A 23,071-nucleotide genomic window follows, 5' to 3' on the forward strand; every position below is an offset into this window, starting at 1 on the left:
CAAGGCAAACCCCTGCCAATCTAGCCCTGAGTCCCAACCACCTCAACCCTGCCAGTGTCACTCATTTCTGACCTGCAACCTCCCATGCCAGCCTAGTCCTGCCCCACCCAAACCCACTGATTGGTTCCCAGCACTTCTGACCTACAGCCCCTCGCCAGCCCAACTCTGCCCCCCCTTCCCTGCCACTGCCCCTTATTCCCTCTTCCTAAGCAGAGAATGTAAAACCTGCTCAGTGCCGAGACCTCTCCAAAGAGCGTGCAGCTAGTATACTAGTCTTGTAAGCATGGGGCAGGCCCTGAGTGTGAGGGGAATTTGCTGGCCTACAGTTACTGCCCATCTCACCTATACCCCAGCAGGAGACTTGTGTGGTGGGGGTGGACCCCTATGCTGCAGGCACTGGATGGGCTCAAGCCTGGCTGGCGATGCAAGGCTGCTGGCTCCAAACACCTTTTGTTTGCTAATCCCCTACAGCCCTGTGCAGAGCAGCACCTGGCACCATGGTCCAGAGTTTTGTGTTCAGTGCTACAGACACACTGAACTTTGAGCCAGATGCAGGACCACAGGCAGCACCTGTCTATCCTGTCTCATACACACCCATCTCTCCATCCAATGCCACAGCACCCACTCCTGCATCCATCTGCACATGATTGTCCACTTGTCTGTCTCTCAGTCCCCCTCACTCTCCCCCTACCTTTCCCTGTCTGCCAATCCTTCTGTAGCCATAGGTATGCAGTCTCTCCCATCTCCTGTATTCCTTGCTTATCCTTGCTATTTAGACCTGGTCCTGGTGGTGCAGAGGGAGCATGTGGCATGGATATGGTGCCCTGATGCTCAGGATGGGTCCCTCTTTCTGGTGCTGGGGAGGAGAGGGGGGAGGATCAGGAACACCAAAGACACCCCGACCCCTGCCACAGGTGTCATCCCTGCACAGCTCTGCCAACTCTGCCCAGCAGGCCAAGGGAAGGCACCATCTCTGGGGGCCCAGCCTGGTCCTGGCCATTTCTCTTGGCTGGCTGGTGCCATGCCAGGTCCTGCCTTCCCCCTGTCAGCCGGGAGCATGGAGCTGTGCAAAGAGATGCACCTGCAGGCAGAGAGGCAGCTGAAGAGGCTGAAGTACTGCTGGCGTGGGCATGGTCGGACTGGCTTGAAGTACCGCTGGTGTGGACATGGCCGGGTTTGCTGGAAGTATTGCTGGTGTGGGCATGGCCAGGTTGGCTTGAAGTACCGCTGTTGTGGGTTCATGGCCGGGTTGGCTTGAAGTACGTCTGGCACGGGCATGGCCAGGTTGGCTTGAAGTACCACTGGTGTGGGCATGGCCAGGCTGGCTTGAAGTACTGCTGACATGGGCATGGCCAGGTTGGCTTGAAGTACTGCTGGCATGGGCATGGCCGGGCTGGCTTGAAGTATTGCTAGCGAGAGCATGGCCGGACTGGCTTGAAGTACCGCTGGCATGGGCATGGCAGGGTTGGCTTAGAAGTGCCGCTGGCATGGGCATGGCCGGGTTGGCTTGAAGTACCGCTGGCGTGGGCATGGCTGGGCTGGCTTGAAGTACCGCTGGCATGGGCATGGCCGGGTTGGCTTAGAAGTGCCGCTGGCATGGGCATGGCTGGGCTGGCTTGAAGTACCGCTGGCATGGGCATGGCCGGGCTGGCTTGAAGTACCGCTGGTGTGGGCATGGCCGGGCTGGCTTGAAATACCGCTGGCGTGGGCATGGCCGGGTTGGCTTGAAGTACCGCTGGCATGGGCATGGCCGGGCTGGCTTGAAGTACCGCTGGTGTGGGCATGGCTGGGCTGGCTTGAAGTACCGCTGGTGTGGGCATGGCTGGGCTGGCTTGAAGTACCGCTGGTGTGGGCATGGCTGGGCTGGCTTGAAGTACTGCCGGCAGGGGCATGGCTGGCTGAGTGGACGGCATGCTGGCCAGACATGCCCCCATCGTGCTGCCCCGGGACCTCCAGCGCCCCGCTGGCTCCGGCACGTGCCCCCCGGGCAGGCAGGAGGGGAGCCCACGGGGCCAGCGGGGGCCGTGCCAGGCGCGGTGGCGGTACTTGGCCTGGCTCGGAGGGCACGGGGCAAGGCGCGGGGGCGAGAGCACGGCCCCAGCCCGCTGCCCCCGCCGCCCTGGGGCCGGGACTTCTCCTAGGGCTGCGGGGGCGGCAGCGGCGCGGTCCGGCGGGGCGCAGGGACCCAGCAGACGCCCGGCCGGTGCAGGTGCCAGTGCTGGGGCCGCCCCCGGCCGGGGGCTCTGCTGGGTCCTGGCGCCCCGTGCCCACCGGACGCGCCTCGCCGCCCGCGGCCCCGGACAGGCAGGTACCGACCCCGGTGCGGGGAGCTGCGGCCGCGGGCGAAGCCGGCCGGGGAGTGGGGAGGCGGCCCCGCGTGGGCAGGTGGCCGGGTGGCCGGGGGCACGCACCCGGCCGGGGCAAGGGCAGGGTGTGCACGGGTGTGCACACGCATGCACACGCAAGCAGGGGTAGGGATGCGTGCAGATGGACGGGCAGGCAGGCAGCATCCAGGGATGAGCACAGGTGTGCACACACCCATGCACTCAGAAACACACATGCATGCACATATGTGCACGTGCACACCCGCCTCCACACGCTCACACACACAAAGTCGTGGGCACTACATGCACACGTGTTCTCGTGTACACCCCGGGCCATATAGACCTAAAGGAACAAAGGCTCAAAGTGAAGCAGCACTACCCACACGGTGGCACACACAGGTACTGTCATGTCACTCACACACCTGGGCATATCTGCACAGACACTCCCGCTGCCCTGGTGTCACCTGCCATGCATGCACAATCACAACAGCCCTACGGCGTCGCACACCTTGCAGAGTGGCCTCAGAGCATGCAGTAGTGCACTCACAGGCACTCACAATTATGCTCTCCAGTTGTGCCCAACCACGCATGCAACACTGATTTCTGCACAGCTACCTGGGAGGCGTATACAGCTTAGAACTACACACAATCGCAACAACGCCATCACAGTCACACCAGCAGAGAGCTTCTCCAGTACCCATGAACTTAGCCTTGCTGAATCAGTTGCTGTTTTACACAACTCCACACAATCACATCTAAGTGTGTGCTTAATTGCACCACACTTGTGAAGACAGTGACACAGGAATAGGCATACAGATCTGATACTACACACACACACACAATTGCATTGTGCTGACACTTGGCTCTCACACATGTGCACACATGCATGCACACACGCATGCATCTGAGCTCTGCCCCTCTTCTCTCTTCCTGGCTAGCACAGGGCCAAGGGGGCACTCCATGGGCAGAGATGCCTGCCCCAGCCTCCAGCACTCACCCCCACTTTTCCTGTAACTGGTTTAAAGGCTACCTCTGGCATGACCATGGTGGATCTCACTACCCCACACATGGAGAGCCCATGGGGCCACCTTGCACAAATGCAGCCAGTAGCAGGGGTTGGCTGATGGAAGGCATTTTTACTGGTGCCAAGGGGCTAAGAGACACTTGGGAGGGAAGTGGGAGTTGGTGGGCAAGCAGTGCCTGCAGCCTGAGTGCAAATGAATTAGGACTAGTGTGGACTTAGTTGGACAGGGCAGGGGAAGTTGAGATGAGAAGGAAGGCAGGCTGGGGGTAGTGGCTGTGTGCTGCTGTGAGATGGAACTAGGATGCTCCAGGAGGGGAAACAAGGTCTGGTGGCTTAGAGCAGGGGGCCTGGGACTTTTACCTAATCATGCCCTGCCTTGGGGTCCTGGCTGTAGGGGAACACACCGCTGTGGTTTGGAATGGAAGAGACCAGGTGGGCACTTCTCCTGCTCACCATCTCTCCTCCCCCAGAGTGATGCTCATGTAGATGAATGGAGTTCCTCATGGAGCGAGCCAAGCAGAGGGAGCGCAATGGTGGGGAAGCAGATGTGTGCCCGTCACGGGGCAGACAGGAGTGGGGGCCACGCCTGACCCTGGAGCCCACAGGAGGAGCCAGCTGCTATGACACTAGTGCACATCACCTGCGGGTGACAGGGACCTGGGCCCTGCCCCCCAGCACCTGCTATGCCCAGCCCAAATGGAGCAAAGCCCAGCGCTGCCCAGATCATGGCACAGGCACCCCAGCACAGGGCAGGCGGGGAGTGGGGCCTGTTTCAGAGCCTGCCAGGCCATGCTGGCGGGCAGCATGGGGACCCAAGCTGCACTCAGCATTGACTCCAAGACCCCGAGATGGGACCACCACAGTGGTGACGCAGGTCCCAACCCCTAAGCCCTGTGTCCCCTACCATGCCCGGCTGGCAGCTCCTGGCTGGCTCCTTCCTCTGGAAGAGGCAGGAGAAGGTGTCCAACCAGAGACAATGGGTGTGGCTTCTGAAGACCAATCAGAAGATGGTGGTGGCAGCCCTGAGGGCCACCTACTGCTTATCGATGACAAGGGGGTACCATACACAGTGCCACGGCAGGAGCTAGAGGTGGGGCCAGGGGCAGGGCCAGCACAGCTCACATCTCCACGACGAACACACTTGTGCCCCGTGTGCCTCCGTGCTTTCCTGTACCTGTCGGACCTGGAGCGACACAGCATCACCCACTCAGAGCTCAAGCCCCATGTGTGCCGGGCCTGTGGCAAAGCCTTCAAGCGCACCTCGCACCTGGAGCGCCACAAGCACATCCACACTGGGCAGCGCCCCTTCCGCTGCAGCGTGTGTCAGAAGGGCTTTCGTGAATCAGGCGAGCTTCTGCGGCACCAACGTGTGCACACAGGCGAGCGTCCCTTCCAGTGCCCACTGTGCCGCCTGCGCTTCACCGAACGCCATACCTTGCGACGCCATGCCAAGCGCAAGCATGCTCATGATGCCTGCTGTCCAGATGCCTGGGATCATGGGGCTCCAGGGCTGCCTGGTGCTGATGGCAAGAGCCAAACAGGCTGGGGGGAACCAGGTGCAGGGCTGGAAACACCCTAGTGGCACTGGGACCCCCTGTACCAGGGTCCCTGGGAGCATAGTGAGTGGTTGAACCTAAAGAGACCCCAGCTTGGAGCCACCCCTAGCCCCTGGGATAGGGCTACAGTGGGGTGCCAAGAAGACCCCAAGGGACATGGGGGAGATCTAGTTGGGGGAGCCCCTATTTTAGCTTCCTCCAAGGCAGGACTCAGTGGCATGGGTGCAACAGGTGCCCACCCCTAGCAGGTGGCTGTGTCTGTTGGTGGGAGGGTGGTGCTGGTGTCCCACACATGGTAGAGGAGCACACGTGTGGCCATGGTAAGGGGTTGTCTGTCATTCTGGGCCCAGATGTGTGCTCGGTGATGAGTTGGATGCAATAAAGGTTCAGCTCTGTACAGCAACTGTGTTCTGTGCTCTGAGATGGAGAGATGGTGGGAGAGGGGGGGGCCAAGGCTCTCTTTTGGGGAAGGGTTGGGGATGGGATACCAGGCTAGATGGGCCTGAGAGGCTGATGCTGGGGCAGATCAATCTATTTAAAAAAGGATGTTCTCAGACCCCAGATGTTAAACTAGAATAGAGACTACAATGTAAGAGTATAAGAATTTTAAAAGATGTTAACAGTTTTAAAGTGAATTCACTTTAAGCCATTTCTGTCATTTCTGCTTGCGCAATGGTCTGGGAGTGGATTTCCCAGGCACAAGTATAGTAAAGGAAGTAATGATAGCACTAGTAACTTATAAATGAAGCTCTATTATTAAAAATGAATGTTTCCCCTCTCCCTTATTTGAAGACAGGGATTTAGAAGCAGGTAGAACCAAATCTGAGTTTAAGAACTGTAAGTCCTTTGAATATATAAGCTAGCAACCCCGCTGAACATCAGAAATTCTGCAGAATATTAAGACACTAAAGCAGCCTTAACTCGGACCCTTACCTTGACATCCCTTCCTCATGTTCTGGTTTCTCCAGAGAGCAATATGGGCTAGGCAGGGGTGTCAAACATATGGCCTGCAGGCTGGATCCAGCCCATGGAGTTGTCATCTGGCCAGTGGGGCTTCTAGAGGGGCAGGGTAATTAGGGAGGGGCCTAACACCAACTCTTAAGGTACAGAGCTCTGTTGGGGACATGTGCCAGCAGCAGCACTGTACCTAGACTCCTGGCGGCCCAGGGAAAACTTTTAGTATCAGGTCCCACTTTGCCAGAGATAATGATAATAATAATTTTAAAAATTACCATTTTCAGGCCCTGCAGTCTGGATCTAGCTCAAATTTGACACATCTGGTACAGGTGGAAGACCACCAGGCTGGGCCTCAGGCCTGCTTCCCACCCACCCCTTCTATTCGTGTCTCTGCCACTGGCCTCCTTGGCCAAGTGACTTCCTCAGTTTCCTCACCTGTAAAATGTGGCTAATAGCAGTCTACTTTATTATAAGAGCTAGCAGTTCCCCCTTCAAGGCTGTTGTATCTCATAGTTAGGCTTATGGGCTGTGGCCTTAATTTTAAACCAATTCTTTTCTATTTCAATATTTATTTGACAAAGATTACGTTTTATATTAAAATAATCAATTCAGGTATTTAGCTAAGTATTAGCTAATTTTCTGTTTGGACTGGTTATTTTAGTCACACGGAGGTATTTATTCAAAATGTCAAGAAAAAGATTTCTAACCAATGAGTTAAACATTCTGTTTTCAAAAAATAACAATTTTTTTTCAATGGAAATTTTACTTACGAAAATACTTTTAGGAGTCTGCTTTTCTCCTGCTTGCCATTTGGATTGCCCAGTTTTGTCTCATGATGGGGCTTGTCCAACTTTTTTAAAATGGTTTTTAATTTAGATTTTTCATTTTTATGAATTAAAGTATTAGCAAACTAAGTGTTTTTAATGTGGCACTAGCTTTATCTCTCCCTCTCTTTTTGATTAAAACCAGTAATTTTCCCCTTATGGTTAAGATGGGATGATATTTTTTCTTTAGCAGGAGTCTCTGATTAAAAAATACCATTTTTTAATCAGAGTTAAGGCTACTTGTGAGTTATATTCACATTTTAAAATATTTTAATTGTATAACAATGCTTCAAGGACATGCCTTATCATACAATGTAATGTGATGTGGTGCAGTGCAATGCAGTATGCATATGTAGGCGTTACATGTGTGCATGTGTGATAATTTCAAGTTTGTGTATGTGTGTACTTAAGATACCCTGGTTCCAAAATGATACCTTTTATTAGACCAACTGAGAGAGTTTTCCAGCTTCTACCTCTGTGCAGAAAGGAAGTTTATTTCTTACATATGGAGACTTTTTTGTACCATCGTGAACTTTCCCTGAGCCTGATGAAGGGCGCATGTGCCCAAAAGCTTGCAGGAAAAGATATTCTTTTGCAATGTTTCAGTCAGTCTAATACAAGGTATCATTTTGGAACCAAGAGTTCTAGATTTTTGCAGTTCTTTTTGTCTCAGACCAACACGGCTACCACATACATCCCTTAAGATACCTGCCATTTAACTGGGCTTGCACACATGTACAGTATAAATAAATATATTTAAAGACTTTATTCTGAAAACAGAAACACGTGATAAAATTGTCAGTTAAAACGGAAAAAACCCGATGCTCAAAATTAAACTATTCTGACAAACAAAGGGGAACAATTTGCAAACTTCCAAATTTTCTCAAAACACTTTCTGATGTCTAAAAAGGGCATTTTCCTCCCCACAACTTGTTCAGGAGCATGGGACCTGGCAGATGGGAGTGGAGGACTGGGCTGGGGTAGTGAAGTATCCCACCTCCTAGGACAGTCAGAAGCTGCAGGGGAGGCAGGAGCACCTACAGGGGCAAATGGCCCAGTGCCAGGACCCAGCAGGATACCAGTTAGCCAAGGCAGTGATACTGGGGATTAAGGCCAGAATGAGCCATTATTGCCCTGGGGAGGAGGCTTCGCTGCAGGTTCAAATGAAAGCTGGGTAGACACCAGCTGTAGAGGCATTAGGCGTTTCCAAGCACTAGCTTTACAGCTGCTTAGGTCTTTGCACAGCTCAATAATCACGTGTCTCTTATAGATCTTATAGATGTTAGGGTCGGAAGGGACCTCAATAGATCATCAAGTCCGACCCCCTGCATAAGCAGGAAAGAGTGCTGGGTCTAAATGACCCCAGCTAGATACTCGTCTAACCTCCTCTTGAAGACCCCCAGGGTAGGGGAGAGCACCACCTCCCTTGGGAGCCCGTTCCAGACCTTGGCCACTCGAACTGTGAAGAAGTTCTTCCTAATGTCCAGTCTAAATCTGCTCTCTGCTAGCTTGTGGCCATTGTTTCTTGTAACCCCCGGGGGCGCCTTGGTGAATAAATCCTCACCAATTCCCTTCTGTGCCCCCGTGATGAACTTATAGGCAGCCACAAGGTCGCCTCTCAACCTTCTCTTGCGGAGGCTGAAAAGGTCCAGTTTCTCTAGTCTCTCCTCGTAGGGCTTGGTCTGCAGGCCCTTGACCATACGAGTTGCCCTTCGCTGTACCCTCTCCAGGTTATCTGCATCCTTCTTGAAGTGTGGCGCCCAGAATTGCACGCAGTACTCCAACTGCGGTCTGACCAACGCCCTATAGAGGGGAAGTATCACCTCCCTGGACCTATTTGTCATGCATCTGCTGATGCACGATAAAGTGCCATTGGCTTTTCTGATGGCTTCGTCACACTGCCGGCTCATGTTCAACTTGGAGTCCACTAGGACTCCAAGATCCCTTTCCAACTCTGTGCCACCCAGCAGGTCATTCCCTAGGCTGTAGGTGTGCTGGACATTTTTCCTCCCTAGGTGCAGCACTTTGCATTTCTCCTTGTTGAACTGCATCCTGTTGTTTTCTGCCCACTTGTCCAGCCTATCCAGGTCTGCCTGCAGCTGTTCCCTGCCCTCCGGCGTGTCCACTTCTCCCCATAGCTTTGTGTCATCTGCAAACTTGGACAGAGTACATTTCACTCCCACGTCCAAGTCGCTGATGAAGACATTAAAGAGTATCGGTCCAAGGACCGAACCCTGCGGGACCCCACTGCCCACACCCTTCCAGGTCGAGACCGACCCATCTACCACGACTCTTTGGGTGCGACCCTCTAGCCAATTCGCCACCCACCGGACCGTGCAGTCATCCACATCACAGCCTCTTAATTTGTTCACCAGTATGGGGTGGGATACCGTATCGAAGGCCTTCCTGAAGTCCAGGTATACGACATCCACCCCTCCTCCTGTGTCCAGGCATTTCGTAACCTGGTCATAGAAAGAGACTAGGTTGGTCAGGCACGATCTGCCCGCCACAAACCCATGCTGGTTTCCCCTCAGCATAATTTGCCCTGCCGGGCTCTCACAAATGTGAGCCTTGATAATTTTTTCAAATACTTTACCAAGGATGGAGGTGAGACTGTGCCTATATTTGCCCGGGTCCTCCTTCCTCCCCTTTTTGAAAATGGGGACCACGTTAGCCCTTTTCCAGTCCTCCGGGTCTTGGCCTGTGCGCCACGAGCATTCGAATATTCCCGCCAGTGGCTCTGCAATGACGTCGGCCAGTGCCTTCAGCACCCTCGGATGGAGCCCGTCCGGGCCTGCCGACTTAAAGGCATCCAGTTCTTCCAAGTGACTCTGCACCACCTCAGGATCTACGCATGGAAGTCTGGCGCCTGGCTGCTGCCTCTCTACAACCCCAGTGAGAGACTTGTCGTGCCCCTCGCTTAGGAACACTGAGGCAAAGAACTCGTTGACGAGTTCAGCCTTGTCCCCTCTATCTGTCACCAATTGCTTCTGCAATTGGTGACAGATAGAGTCAGACAGATAGAGATTGGTCTCGTGGGATGGCAACTTGTGCACGTGTGGCCGGGCTACATTTATTGCTCTTTCACCAGTCTTAATACATGGCAGGGGGGCAGCTCTCCCAGGGCAAGCCATGGGGAGCTCTGTGCGCACCCCACAGGCAGCAGGACCCGACCCAGTAGGGGCAAGGCAGAGCGGGACGACTCCCGAGGCCGGGCGCAGCCGGATCCAGCCCGGGACAGCTGCAACGAGGGGACTTGCCCAAGACCAGGCTGAAGGAGGCGGCTGGGGACGCCCCAGGAAGGTGGTAGAACGCGGGCCCCGCCCACACGGCAGGGGGGAGCCGGCAGGGCGCAAGGGCCCCTGGGAAAGGAGGTGTCGGGGAGGAACTGGGGCAGCCCCGAGTCACGTGGTGCCGGCGGGAGGGGGGCTTCCGGCTCCGGCCGCGACGCGGGGAGGTGCTTCCGGCCGGGCCTGTCTGTGCGGGATCCAGGTAGGAGGCTCCCCGGGCTCGGACCCGCCCTGCCCCGCCCCGGTCCCGCAGGGCGCGGCCGCCGCACCTCCGCCCCGCCCCGCCGGGCACCGGCACTGCCCCAGCAGAGAGGGGCCGGGCCACGCGGGGACGGGCGCGCCGACGGGCGGGCGGCGGAGCTGGCACCCGGGGCCTCCCCCAGCGAGGTGAGCGGGCCCAGAGGCGGCCGCGTCCGGCACCGGGCCGGGGGCCTGGGCCAGAAGCACCCCCGAGCAACCAGGCCCTTGTGCAAGCTGGGCCCAGCCCAGGAGCTGTGGCAGCAGTGGCAGAGGAGCCCCTTTTGTAGCCCCAGCCAGGCCGCGGCAGCGGGAGGGGTTGGGGAGGGAAGGGGAGACCGGCGGCCCCGGACGCTCTAACGTGCTCCCCTCTGTGCCTGCAGGCGGTGGCCCCCGGGTGGAGATGGAAGCGAATGCCAGTGACGAGGGCATCCATTTCCAGAGCTACCCTTTTGACTTCTTGGAGTTCCTGAACCACCAGCGCTTCGAGCCCATGGACGCCTATAACCACGAGCACGCCAAAGCTGTGGCTGCCCTCCCATGCCCCCAGCCCCAGTATGACTACGCCCAGCCGTCCAACAACCCTGCCGCCCCCCCTTTCGACCGTGCCGGCACCTCCAAAACCAAGGATTTCAAGGCTGAGGGGCAGCCCCCACCGTCGTCTTCCGCCACCGCCACCTCTGGTGCAGCACAGCCCAAGAAGGTCGAGCCAGGCACTGCAGTGCCCCCGCCAACACCACAGTACGCTACCCAGGCTGTGCCAACAGCTCAGCCACTCTTTGACGGTGCAGGCGCGTTCAGCGCCCCACAGTGGGGCATCGTGGACCTGTCGGGCCACCAGCACCTGTTTGGCAGTCTGAAGCGGGGTGTGGCAGGCATGGCAGGCATGGGTGTAGCCGCAGGGACAGCATCAGCCCCACCAGATGGGCAGGCTGGCAAGGATGACAAGAACTATTTCCGGCGGCTCAAGTATTTCATTGACCGGCGCTTTCCATGCGGTGTGTGCCAGAAGTCATTCAAGCAATCGTCCCACCTGGTCCAGCACATGCTGGTGCACACTGGGGAGCGCCCCTATGAGTGCTCCACCTGTGGCCGCACCTACAACCACATTTCCAGCCTCATCCGCCATCGACGGTGCCACAAAGAGTCTGCTGAGCCCAGTGCAGGGCCAGCAGCTGCAGCCACAGTCACGGCCACTGCTACAGCTGCCCCCACTGCCGCTCCACCACCTGAGGGCACCGCAGAGCCAGCTGGGGAAGGGGCCCCTGGTGCTAGGGCAAGTGGAGGGGCAAATGCTGGGGCAGGCCAGCCAGATGGCCCCTTCACTTGCTCCCTGTGCTGGAAGGTGTTTAAGAAGCCAAGCCACCTCCACCAGCACCAGATCATCCACACAGGGGAGAAGCCATTCAGCTGCTCAGTGTGTGAGAAGAGTTTTAATCGGCGTGAGAGCCTAAAGCGCCATATCAAGACACATTCAGACCTGCTTCGGGTGCCATGTGGTGTCTGCGGCAAAGAGTTCCGGGACGCCTCTTATCTTCTTAAGCACCAGGCCACCCATACAGGCCAGCGCCCTGACTACAAGTGTGACATCTGTGGCAAGGCCTATGCTGCACCACAGAGCCTGCTCCGTCACCGTCAGGTTCACGAAGGTGTTCCTGTGCCCAAGGATGCTGGTGCCCCTGCCCCCGCAACAGCCTACCAGGGCCCCTACCTCCTGCCAGAGGCCCCACAGGCTGAGGGTGACGTCAAGGCAGTGCCGACCTATGGCAGCACGGCACTGCTGGGGGCCCACCCACTGCTCCTGGGAGCGGGCAAGAGCTTCTGCTGCGGGATCTGCGGCCGTGGGTTTGGGCGGCGTGAGACCCTGAAGCGCCATGAGCGCATCCACACGGGCGAGAAGCCACACCAGTGCTCAGTGTGTGGGAAGCGGTTCCGTGAGTCCTTCCACCTCACGAAGCACCATGTGGTGCATACGCGGGAAAGGCCCTACAAGTGCGACATGTGCGGTAAGGTGTTTGGCTACCCACAGAGCCTGACGCGCCACAAACAGATCCATCGGCTCCAGCTGCCCTGTGCCCTGCCACCTGGCGGCCTACCCCCTGAGGGGCTTAGTTATGGCTGCTCAGACTGTGGGGAGCGCTTCCCCGACCTCTTTCACGTCATGAACCACAAGGAAGTCCACATGGCCGAGAAACCATATGCCTGCGATGCTTGCGGCAAATGCTTTGGCTTCATTGAGAACCTCATGTGGCATAAGCTAGTCCACCAGACAGCACCTGAGCGGCTGCTGCCTGAGGGCACCTGTGCTGAGCCTACCCCGCATGCTGCCCCATCCATTGGCTGCCTAGAGAACGGGCTCCCTGGGGATGTGCCCGCTGCCAGCTTGGCCTCCGTGGTGGCGACTTTCGAGGAGCACCCCATGATCCCCAGTGGGGAACGCTTCAGCTGCAGCATTTGCGGCCAAAGCTTCAAGCACTTCCTGGGGCTGGTGACACACAAGTATGTGCACCTGGTGCGGCGCACGCTGGCGTGCAATGTATGTGGGCAGAGCTTTGCTGGGGCATATGACCTGCTGCTGCACCGCCGCACCCACCTACAGAAGCGCCACTTCACCTGCTCGGTGTGTGGGAAGCGGTTCTGGGAGGCCGCCTTGCTCATGCGGCACCAGCGCTGCCACACTGAGGAACGCCCATACCGTTGCACTGTGTGTGGACGTGGCTTCCTGCGCTCCTGGTACCTGCGCCAGCATAAGGTGGTGCACACGGGTGAGCGGGCCTACAAGTGCGCCCTGTGCAACAAGCGCTTTGCCCAGTCCTCTAGCCTCTCGGAACACCAGCGCCTCCATGTGGTGGCACGTCCCCAACGTTGCCAGACGTGCGGCAAGACTTTCCGCTACCGTTCCAACCTGCTGGAGCATCAACGTGTGCACCTGGGTGAGAAGGTTTACCGCTGTGACCTGTGCAGCAAGAGCTTCTTCTACCTGTCGTCCATCCTGCGACACCAGCGCTCCCATGATGCCCGCCGTGACCTGCGCTGCTCTGCCTGTCTCAAGCTCTTCAAGGACCCCAAGTACTTCAGCAAACACCTGCAAACCCACCAGGGGGGGAGGCCCTTCAAGTGCAGCACCTGTGGGGAGGCCTTTGGCAATACCTATGGCCTTAAGAAGCACCGGCACATCCACAAGCTGGAACGCCTGGCAGCCCTGGGCCAGAAGGACCCCTGAGGAAGGGTGGCTGCCTGTGGCTGACAGAGGGAGGCAGGGTGGGGCTGGGCACTCCCTTGGAGTGCTGTGGTTGCCGTAAGGGCACATGCTGGGTTGGGGGTGGAATGCCCTAGGGTGGCACCTTGTTTCCATTTGTATCTGTCGCCTACCAGTGTCCAGGCTTCTGCCTTCTGCCCATGCTGACTCTGTAGATGCCTCATGGCCCATGAGCATAACCTGTCCCAGCACATAGGTGGTTTGCTGGAGGGGCAGATGTTGCCAGGCCTGTAGTGGCTGAGCCAGTGGGATACTCTTGGCTTTGCCCAGTCCCCCTTGGTTGCCCATTTCACTCCCCCAGAGGATGGAGTCAAGCTGGCAGAACTATTTGAAAGATGTGCCCCACCTGGGGAAGACTGACCCTGCCCAGGGAATGGAGGCTGGCAGCAAGACCGCAAACACCATGGCGGGCTGAGACTGACCATATGACCAAAGAGAGCTCAGTCGTGGCTCTGGGCAGGTGAGCGTGTATCCCCCAGTACCCACCTACCTTCCGCATGCATTGTTTGAACAGCTCTGGTGCCTTGTGTCTGCCCAGGTCATCTTCCTTGTCATCTCCTGGGCATGCGCTGTGGCCGGGGGTAAAATCTGAAGGCACCACTCCGTCATCCTGCAGGCCCCTGATACTTCTTCCTGCTCTTGCTACCATGGAGGCTATCCATGGGCACATCTTGGACCTAGAGGAGCTGGAGATCTTGGCCAGGACGAGATCGGACCCTAACTCTAACCCTCCTCCTGAGGGTGTTGCCCACTCAGCCTCTGCTGGCACCAAGCAGTCTCCACAAGGACCTCACTCCTGCCCAGATCCAGGACTCCCATTGTGCTTGCATGGCGCCTCCTGCTGGCTGTACGGGTATGTGCTCACTGCAGCATTCACCTGGGCTCATACCCGGGGCTGGTCCCCAACCCCCTCTGCCCCTCCTGTCCCTAGTGCTTTGCCCACTCCAGCAGGGTCCTTATTTGACCTCAGCTGGCTCTGCCCACAGGAAATGAAAAATGTCAGGTGCTGCCCTAACTTGCTCGCTCCAGAGCATGCTGCCCTCCGGGGCCTTCCCATGATTCCTGCCCCCCAAGTGAGCCCCAAGGGATGGACACCTACTCCCAGAATCCTCTGGGGAAGATTACTAGAGTGGCCCTAGGGTTGGACTAGATGATCTCTTCAGGTCCCTTCCAGCCTTACTTCTCTATGATAATGAAGTTAGTGAAAAATGTAGTGCTCTATGACCCCTGCAGTCTGCGCCTCCCAGGTCCCATCATGTGCAGATGAGCACTGGATCAACTGAATTGTTTCACCTGTATTCCTCCACTGACCTGTCTGGTACCATCCATAGATCTGGCCATCTGCTCCACTCCTCTGCCATTGGGATGGACCTCTTCCTAGCTCTACCCTGCCATCTGTCCACCTATCCATCCCCACACACACCCCGTCCATTTATTTATTCATCCCCACAAACTCTGTCTATCACCACACATGTCTCTGGTGTTTTGTCTGTTCCCCTTCACATCTCCCCATCTGCTGCCTCCTCCTGTCTGCATGTCCTTGGCACCCTATGCCTCCTTTCTCCTACTCTCTTTATACTAACCCTACCAGCCTTAGCCCTGGGGTTTCCCTGGGAAGAGACCAAAGAGATGAATGCTGCCATGTTCCCTTCGTCCCAGTGAGCCTTTTTAGTGTCCCCAGCATGAACTCAGCCTGGGAAGAAAGCCATCCTATTGTCCACCCACACTGTCCAGGCAGGGCATACTTGCCTGGAGCTAATTAGTCGAGTGTCAGGCTTGAGCCAGAGAGAAGCCATTCAAGTTCTGTCGGCAGAGGGTGGCTGGGAGCCACAGGAGTCATGGTTTCTATCCTAGCTCTGGTAAGGAGGTGGTGAGTCATGGTTAGAGCTGAGGGTCAGGATGCCTGGGTTCTTTCTCCAGGTCTGCCACTGAGACCCTCTTTGACCTTGGGCAAGTCCTTTTCCCTCTCTGTGCCTCACTTTCCCCAGTGAGTCAGCGGGTGTCCTGTGCCAGACCTTTTGGGGAGTCTATGAATCCAACTAGGGCCTGTGCCAGCTGCTTTGTGCCAAGTCCCAGGATCCTGCTCTCCCAGGGTGTGCCAAAGAGCACTTTCAGATGGACACACTCCTGCCACCAGAGCCAGGGTGGCTCTCACTGGTGTTTTTTGGGAGGTCATCGATGCTAGGTCATCATGGGCACAAGGGTCACCCCTGCCCCTCCAGCCCTTCTTGCCAGGGTGACTGTCCTGAATACCAGAACCTGTTCCAGAGCAGCATGGGGTATATGGGAAACTGGCATGCAGGGAGAACACCTAGATTCTCTTTCAGCTCTAGGAAGGGTGTGGGCATCAATAGGTTACAGTAGGGGGCCTGGGTTCTGACTCCAAATCAGTGGCATTGGTTGGCTTAGGGAGGTGAAAGATGGGTGAGGGGTCTTTCATCTCCAGGGGAATCAGCTCCGATACAGACCCAGGGCAGGGGCCTGGCTGGCTTAGGTGGGAGGGGAGACACAGACCTTTCCTTTAAAAATGTGGCAAACAGCAGCATTCTGTTGTCTTGATGGTGCTGGTGTGCACTGCCAGGTCCCGGGGGTCTCCATGCCTCCTAGTCGCACCACTTTGCAGCACCCTCTGTCTCTGAGAAAGGAACTGTCATTCCGGGACCATGGGAAACTCGTTTCACCTTCCAGCTTGCCCTTCTGGTTTGGAGCAGAGGGAGGGGCAGCACCATGGCCAAAGTCAGGAGACAGGACATCTACAGTTCAGCCTTTTAACGGAGACTGTTTCCACTGACAGCTGGACTCTGGGGGGCCTGTGCGCCTGGACCCTGCCACCCCAATTTATTTTTTAACAGCACAGATATATATATATCTATATATATAGATATATATATATATATATAAAAATTAAATAAAAGTATATATATATATATATATATAAATATAATTTTTCTAACCCTCTGAGCGGCAAAGCTGGTGCCAAGACTGATTCACACCAAATGCTGCCACCAGAGCCATTACTAAAAAGAAAAAGATAAATAGATGCCCTGCAAAAATATGTCCTCTTCCCAGAAAACTGTGATGAGACCGGTTGGAGCTCATAGCACCAATGGCTTTCTAGAGCACCAGTCCCAGTGGTGGCAGGGGAGAGGTTGGGGGCAGTGCGCGCGTGTGTTTGAAACTCGAACCCTGTCCAATAATGTTGACCTGTTCATTTTCTGGTGATGTACAGATGAAGCCAATATTAAAAACTGTGGATGCGTACTACTGAGAGCAGCAGCTGAGTTTACTTTCCCACCTGCACGTGCCTGTTTCCTTTGCGTGCCCTGGGAACTGGCCCAGGTCTTCCAAGGAAGGTGGAAATTGCCCCAGGCTGCCTGAGCAGGTGCCTAGCAAGTCAGATCCCATGCCCCTCTTTGGGAGAAGGTGCAAGAAAGCCTGTTCTGACACAGTGAAAGATGGGCAGGGCCCTCCCTGCTAGGATATTCCCTTCATTAATTGACCCAGCTCCATCGTAAAGACATTTCAGTCTCATGTCCCTGCTGCTCTTACTAGGAATCTACTCTCTGCTCAGATGCAAGGAAATGTATTTCCCACCTGAAGTCAGGGATGTACTTAATACTCGTGTTGGTCTGAGACTAAAAGAAACACAAAAATCTAGATCTCTTGGTTCCAAAATTAAACCTTTTATTAGACCAACTGAGAAATTGCAAAAAAAAAAATCATTTTTTGCCAGCTTTCGGGCTCAAAGGCCGTTCAACAGGCGCTGGGAAAAGTATAGATGGTAAAAAGTCTCCATTGGTAGGAAATAAACTTCATTTTTGCAGAGAGAGCTGGAGATGGAAAGCTGTCCCTCTGTGCAAAACTGAAGTTTATTTCCTACCTATGGGGACTTTTTACTATCTGTACTTTTCCCAGCGACTGATGAAGGGCCTTTGTGCCTGAAAGCTTGCAGAAAGATATTTTGTGATTTTTCAGTTGGTCTAATAAAAGGTGTCATTTTGGAGCCAAGAGTTCTAGATTTTTGTATTTCCTACCTGAATTCATTCCCAGCCAATTTATCCCTGTGCTTTGAGGTCAATGCTGTTAGCTCTGACAGCTTTTCTGTCTAGCATTCCCTTGCAGTGTAATGTGGTTCCCCACTCTTTCCTCCATCTCTGTGCTGCCAAGGCAAATGAGCCCAGCTGTTCAAGATGGATCCTCCCTGCCCCCAACCATCTGACAGGTCATTCACTTGCTCCCATGTGGATTGGGCTTTCATGATTGTGGGTGACCAGAGCTGAGTATGCTGTGCCAACCAAGGTCCCACCCAGAGTGGTTGAGAAACAGCCTTTCTGATGCTGAGCAGATGTCAGCTTCAGTCCAAACTGTTCCAAAAATCTTGGCTGTTTTAATTATTTACTCTTCTAAAACTCTAGAGCTTAGAGTAACACTTTACCTGTAACTTGTGCTGATCCTCTTGTTAGGAAGGCACTGGAGCCTAGTGGTTTAGAGTTAGGGGTTCTGGAAACCTGAATCCCCGAGTCCTACCTGAGCTCTAGGAGGGGAGTGGGATTTGAAAAGTCGGGAACTCGGAACCAGGGCTCCTAGATTCTCTTACAGCTCTGGAAGGGCAGTGGGATCTGGTGGGTTAGAGCTGGAGGGGGTGGAGTTCAGAGCCAGGATGCCTGGGTTCTATCGCAGCCCTGGGCAGAGAGTGGTACAGCTCCACTTCTTAGACCTGCTAGAGAGAGAAGTACTTGCCTCCATCCTGGAGCTCTGAAGGCACCATTGACTTATGGCAAGTGGGCAGAGTCAGCTTTTCTGAATTGCAGCCCCACTACTAAGAGGGGTGCTTAGCCTGGAAGCCCCAAAAACTTATGGTCCTAGGGGCCCTACCTGAAATGCCCCCTGGGCTAGAGCCACACATGTCAAGCAGCAACCAAGGGCCTCTCTGCAGAGCTTGTGTGCGCCTCAGTTGTGCTGTCTAGGACCCCTGTATGTCTATGCTCCTGGCTTAGAGGCTTAGGGCCAGGAAGACTTGAATAATACCCAATAGTGAGGGATGGCAAGGCATTACCAGCCTGGGTCCAGGTGGGCCCCAGTGACAACCCTTCTCATAACCTGCTCTTTCTCTGCAGCCTCCACATCACAGCAGCATTGTTGTAGGCAAAACCAGCTGATGTGGCCACAGGACCCAGCACATCCCAGCCCCAGTGACCAGAATATTGACCCAAATGCTGCCTGCAGCCCTTCAACAGTACAGAACACGTGCACTGAGCTAGGCCACCTCCAATCCATACCCACATATTTTTGTGGAGAGCTCACCCTATGGCAGGAGCACCCAGGCTAGGGGCAGTGCCAGGACCTGACCCCAGGCTGCCTCCCCCCCACCCCTCCAGGGGAAAATAGTACAGAGCACCACTGTCCTCTCAGCATAAAGGCAGTAGAAGCCCCTTGGATCTTCTTCCCCCATCCTCACCCCCACCCATCCCCCACAAAGCTGACCAGCTAGTTCTGACCCCAGCACCTCCCAACTCCAGGCAGCAAGAAAGATCCAAAGTACCAGTAAAAGTCTCTGTTGGGGATATTTAATGGGAGCCAACAGGGGACTCAAGGAGTTACACAGCTCAGTGTGGGGAGATCTGGGATTATCCAAGGCTGCTGCAATGGTAGGGAGCTCCCTGCCACATCCATAGGTGACTCCTGGGCCATGGGAACTCCTCTAGGGCCCTCCTTCCACAGCCAAAGTCCAGCCCATGGTCCTTCCCAAGCCTGGTAAGTGTTGTGCCATGAGACAGTTGCCCACAGAAGGAAGAGTGTTGGGTGGCAGTGCTAGCCATAGCCCAATTTACAGTGAGATGTTGCATGTGTAGCTCTTGTGCATTGCAAGGCATGGCAGAATGTGTTGAACTGTGCCATCCAGATATTCCGTAAGTGGGTGAGCACAGCTCTGAGATGTTGAGACTGGATTGCTCTGGGCAGTTGAAGGGAGTCAGGCTTATGTCCCTCAGGCTGTCAACTGGTCTCACCCTAACCCCTCCTTCCTCCTTGTGCCCAATAGCTCAGCCAGCACTGATCTAGAAAGGAACCAGTCTTCGTTCAGAAGCTCCAGGTCTTGGGAATTCCACTCCCCCTTGACCACTGTGATCCCCAGTGTTGTAAAACTGGCCCTCAGCCACACAGGCCCAGCAGGGCCATCCTGGACAAACAAGTCTCATACCATGTCACAGCATCACCCTCACAAGTGGCCCAGCTGTATACCAGCACCCTGCTTGTTTTGCCTTCTCATCTCCAGATACAAATTCTTCTTTGGCAGTGTGTTGATCTGCATTTGTCTGACCTCAGCTCCCAGCCCTGGGATGGTCTGCTTCAGTGTAAACAGCCCTCTCCATGCCGTGGCATCTTGGGAGCACTGTGAAGGACTGGAGAGTGGGGAAACTATTGACTAAAATAGAAAAAAAGAACATTAAGGTTGACACTTCAACACTTCTGGACCCCAAACCTCAAAGGCGAAGTCCCTTAATCCCTGCGCGGGCTCCTGAGCTCTCTAAGGGAAGGGGATTTCAGAGGACCTAAAGCTCCATTCTTGTTCAGCTGCATCTCTGGAAACTGCACCCCAAGGAACCTCAAGGTCTCCCTGCAAATGTAAAGGTACAAAAGTTTTAGCTCTCCTTAGAGCTGGGGAGAATGTACAACTGACATCAGTTTGGATCATTTTCCCCAATTCTCAAACTCTCTCTGCCAGAGGGACAGCAGATGCCAGGAGGCAATGTCCTGCCAGCACTTACCTCACAGTGGAGGGCTGCAGGTCAGGATGTGGCACCCTGTGATACAGGAAGAAGCCCAGGGATCAAATATCAAAACCTTCCACCCCAAGGCAACCAGTCTAGGCAAGCCATGGAGTCAGATGGCAGATGTCACAGACTGAATCCCAGAATCAGCCTAGCACCTAACATTTGACCTTTCCATTTCTCCTCCCTGGTCTACATCCCAGCAGCTGTCTCTCCTCAGCTCCACTACAGCTTTTCCTAGCCCCTTCTTAACCCTATAGTTGGCAGAGAACCCCAGCCCATATGTGGTCCCCCTCATCCTAAATGGGCCTCTCTACACCAGCCTGGCCATGGCCATCCTACCCCAGCCCACCTATCCTAGAGGTTGGTGGACAGCCTGAAGGTGCCGGGCCACATGCCGTGGCTCTTGGAAGCTCTTGCCACAGAGGGCACAGTGGTGGGGGCGCTCTCTGGAGTGCACGCGCCGGTGCTTGGCGAAGTTGGAGGAGTTGTTGAAGCGCTTGTGGCACATGGGGCACTGGAAGGGCTTTTCGCCTGTGTGAACACGCCGGTGGGTGGCAAGAGCTGAGGACTGGGTGAAGCGCTTGCCACACACACTGCAGGGGAAGGGGCGCTCCCCAGTGTGCACACGCAGGTGCTCCTTCAGGTCTGTGGCACGCCTGAAGCGCTTGGAGCACGCAAAGCAGATATACTGCTTGGCTTCAGGTGGTGGGGAGGCATGGACCAGCCTGCCAGGCCCCACGCAAACTTTGGGGCTCTGGTCCCCTGGACACTGTGGGGGCATGTCAACCAGCCTTTCCCATGAGAAGTAGCCATTGGGACCACGTTCTTCCTCAGCATCCTCCCCCCGGAGGCTGGGCACCTCCTGGATAGAGTCAACAGGGGATGCCATCCCCCTGTCCAGGCTGATCCAGTGGCCCTTGCCAAGAATGCAGGAGTCCTTCTCTGGGACTTCCCTTGTCACAAGATGCTGCCAAGCTTTGGGGTGCTCCATGGGGCACCAAGCCACGGCCTCTCTTCCCCCAGGTGGAGACGGACAGCTGTGGTTTGCTGCAGAGCAGGGCTCCATCGTCCTTTGCTCACTGCCAACGACTTGGAGGGGGACCCTTATATGGCCTCCACTGTCTTGCGCTGGCCCCTTCACACAAGCACCACCATCTTTCACCTGGTTCCTCATGTGAGTGCCCCCACCATGCATCAATTCTTTTGCCAGAGCACTGCCATTTTGCCTCTGCCCTTTGGCCTGGGCACTACCATTCTGCATCAGTCCACTGGCAGAAGCCCCACCATCTTGCATCAGCCCTTTGGCATGAGGGCTGCCATCTTCTCTCAGCCCCTTCGCTGGAGCTCCCCTATCTCGCTTTAGCCCTGTGGCACAAGTGCCGACATCTTGTGTCCGCTCTGTGGCATGCCCTTCCCCATCCTGCTGGCTCTGGGGGGCACTGGGGCGAAGGGTGCAGGCATTCTTGGCATGCAGGGGCTGGGTGGGGGCTGCCCTGTGGCCCAGGCAGGCATGGATACGCTGGTGTTTCTTGAAGTTGGAGCAGTTGTTGAAGGCCCTGGCACACACAGAGCAGCAGAAGGGGCGCTCGCCTGTGTGGATGCGCAGATGGCCAGTCAGCACCGAGGCCTGGGTGAAGCACTTCCCGCAGATGTCGCAGCGGAAGGGACGCTCTCCTGTGTGCACACGCTCGTGGTCCCGCCGGTCTGAAGAGCGCTTGAAACGCTTGGTGCAGAAGGAGCAGGAGTAGGGCTTCGCCCCGGGGCAGGCGGCCACTGGCGGGACTCGGGGCTGGGGCACAGCCTGCAAGCAGCCGGTGTGGTGGTGGTCGTCCAGCAAGTGGGCAGATGGGAACAGGCAGCCGCAGGTGGGGCACTGGTGGGGCCCCACATGGGTGTCCTCGTGGATGTGCTGGAAGGGCTCTGGGGGCTGGGGGTGGCTCATCTTGGCAGAGCCCTGCAGGGAGCCGGCTGCCCCCTCCTTGGCTGCTGCAGTCATGGCCTGCCCCTCCATCCGCTGCCTGTGGCACCCGGGGCCCTGCAGCCGCCAGCTCCTGCAGGACAAAGCGGACAGGAGCAAATGCAGGGTGGGCTCCTGACTCAACCCCAGGGGACCCCAGGCAGGGAGCGGGGGGAACTCGGCCGTCCTGGCTCCCAGCACCAACCCGCCCCGCCGCCCGTGACGGAACCGGGCGTCCCGGCCCCGCCCCCCGCCTCCCCGCGCGGACCCCGCCTGCCAGCCCCCGGGGGGAGCAGAGGAAGCCGCGGCGTCCAGGGAACGGACCGGCCCTTTGTCTCGGCCGCCCCGCGCGACCCCTCACCTGCTCCCGCGCAGCCACGGACCAACCCTCGCCTCGCCTCGCCTCGCCTCGCCCCGCCCCGCCCCGCCCCGCCCTGCCCTTTAAGCGCGGCGCGAAGGGGATTTAAAGGGCGCTGCGGCTGGAGCAGATTTTTTGTCTGTGGGTAAATAAAAAGAAAAGACTCCCTCCCCTCAGGCAGCTGGGGCGGGAGAACCCAGGCGCCCCGCCCCGCCCCGCCCCGCCCCGAGCTGGGGGAGCCCGGGAGTCCAGTTGGACAGAGTCGGAGGCAGACCGCAGTGTCTTGTCAGCCGTGCCCCAGGGCTCCCTGGTGGCGGCTGGGCCGCTGTCCGCCTCCGGGCACCCTCGGGCCCCGTCGGGAGGAGCGCGGCCAGGCGGGCCTGGACCAGGGCCCTCCACAGCAAGCGGCACCTGCTCCCCGGGAGGAGCCGCCTCCGTGGGCCTGGTGCCCGCGACACGCCGCCCCGTCCCGCCCCGGCGAGTGCCACACGGCGGCCCCGCTCCACCTCGGG

The 23,071-nt window shown here is 56.5% G+C and overlaps 3 protein-coding genes across 4 annotated transcripts; 2 read left to right on the forward strand and 1 right to left on the reverse strand.

The window, feature by feature from the left end:
- Positions 1–2,212: 2,212 nt before the first annotated feature.
- ZNF524 (zinc finger protein 524) lies at positions 2,213–5,305 on the forward strand. The gene has a single exon (XM_059728480.1). The coding sequence runs from the start codon at positions 3,839–3,841 to the stop codon at positions 4,925–4,927; it is 1,089 nt and encodes a 362-aa protein (XP_059584463.1). The 5' UTR covers positions 2,213–3,838; the 3' UTR covers positions 4,928–5,305.
- A 4,750-nt stretch (positions 5,306–10,055) lies between these two features.
- Positions 10,056–16,732, forward strand: ZNF865 (zinc finger protein 865). Its single transcript, XM_014604119.3, has 2 exons — positions 10,056–10,177; positions 10,596–16,732. Exon 2 carries the CDS (start codon positions 10,616–10,618, stop codon positions 13,433–13,435), a length of 2,820 nt encoding a protein of 939 aa, XP_014459605.1. The 5' UTR covers positions 10,056–10,177; positions 10,596–10,615; the 3' UTR covers positions 13,436–16,732.
- A 2,290-nt stretch (positions 16,733–19,022) lies between these two features.
- On the reverse strand, positions 19,023–22,645 carry ZNF784 (zinc finger protein 784). 2 transcript variants are annotated; one of them, XM_059728482.1, is made up of 3 exons: positions 22,563–22,645; positions 20,594–22,295; positions 19,023–19,895 (listed from the first exon to the last, which is right to left on the reverse strand). In XM_059728482.1, the coding sequence occupies exon 2, from the start codon at positions 22,253–22,255 to the stop codon at positions 20,594–20,596; it is 1,662 nt and encodes a 553-aa protein (XP_059584465.1). In that variant the 5' UTR covers positions 22,256–22,295; positions 22,563–22,645; the 3' UTR covers positions 19,023–19,895. The 2 variants fall into 2 exon arrangements, with proteins under 2 accessions (XP_059584465.1, XP_014459607.1); XM_014604121.3 differs by having other exon boundaries at positions 19,023–22,295.
- Between the last annotated feature and the right edge of the window lie 426 nt (positions 22,646–23,071).

This window comes from Alligator mississippiensis, chromosome 5 (genome assembly GCF_030867095.1).
Source record: "Alligator mississippiensis isolate rAllMis1 chromosome 5, rAllMis1, whole genome shotgun sequence".
NCBI classification, from domain to species: Eukaryota; Metazoa; Chordata; order Crocodylia; family Alligatoridae; genus Alligator; species Alligator mississippiensis.

Bases quoted from the DNA above. Each gene is read 5' to 3' on its own strand.
- ZNF524 (XM_059728480.1), top strand. From the start codon at position 3,839: ATGGAGTTCCTCATGGAGCGAGCCAAGCAGAGGGAGCGCAATGGTGGG.
- ZNF784 (XM_059728482.1), bottom strand. From the start codon at position 22,255: ATGGAGGGGCAGGCCATGACTGCAGCAGCCAAGGAGGGGGCAGCCGGC.
- ZNF865 (XM_014604119.3), top strand. From the start codon at position 10,616: ATGGAAGCGAATGCCAGTGACGAGGGCATCCATTTCCAGAGCTACCCT.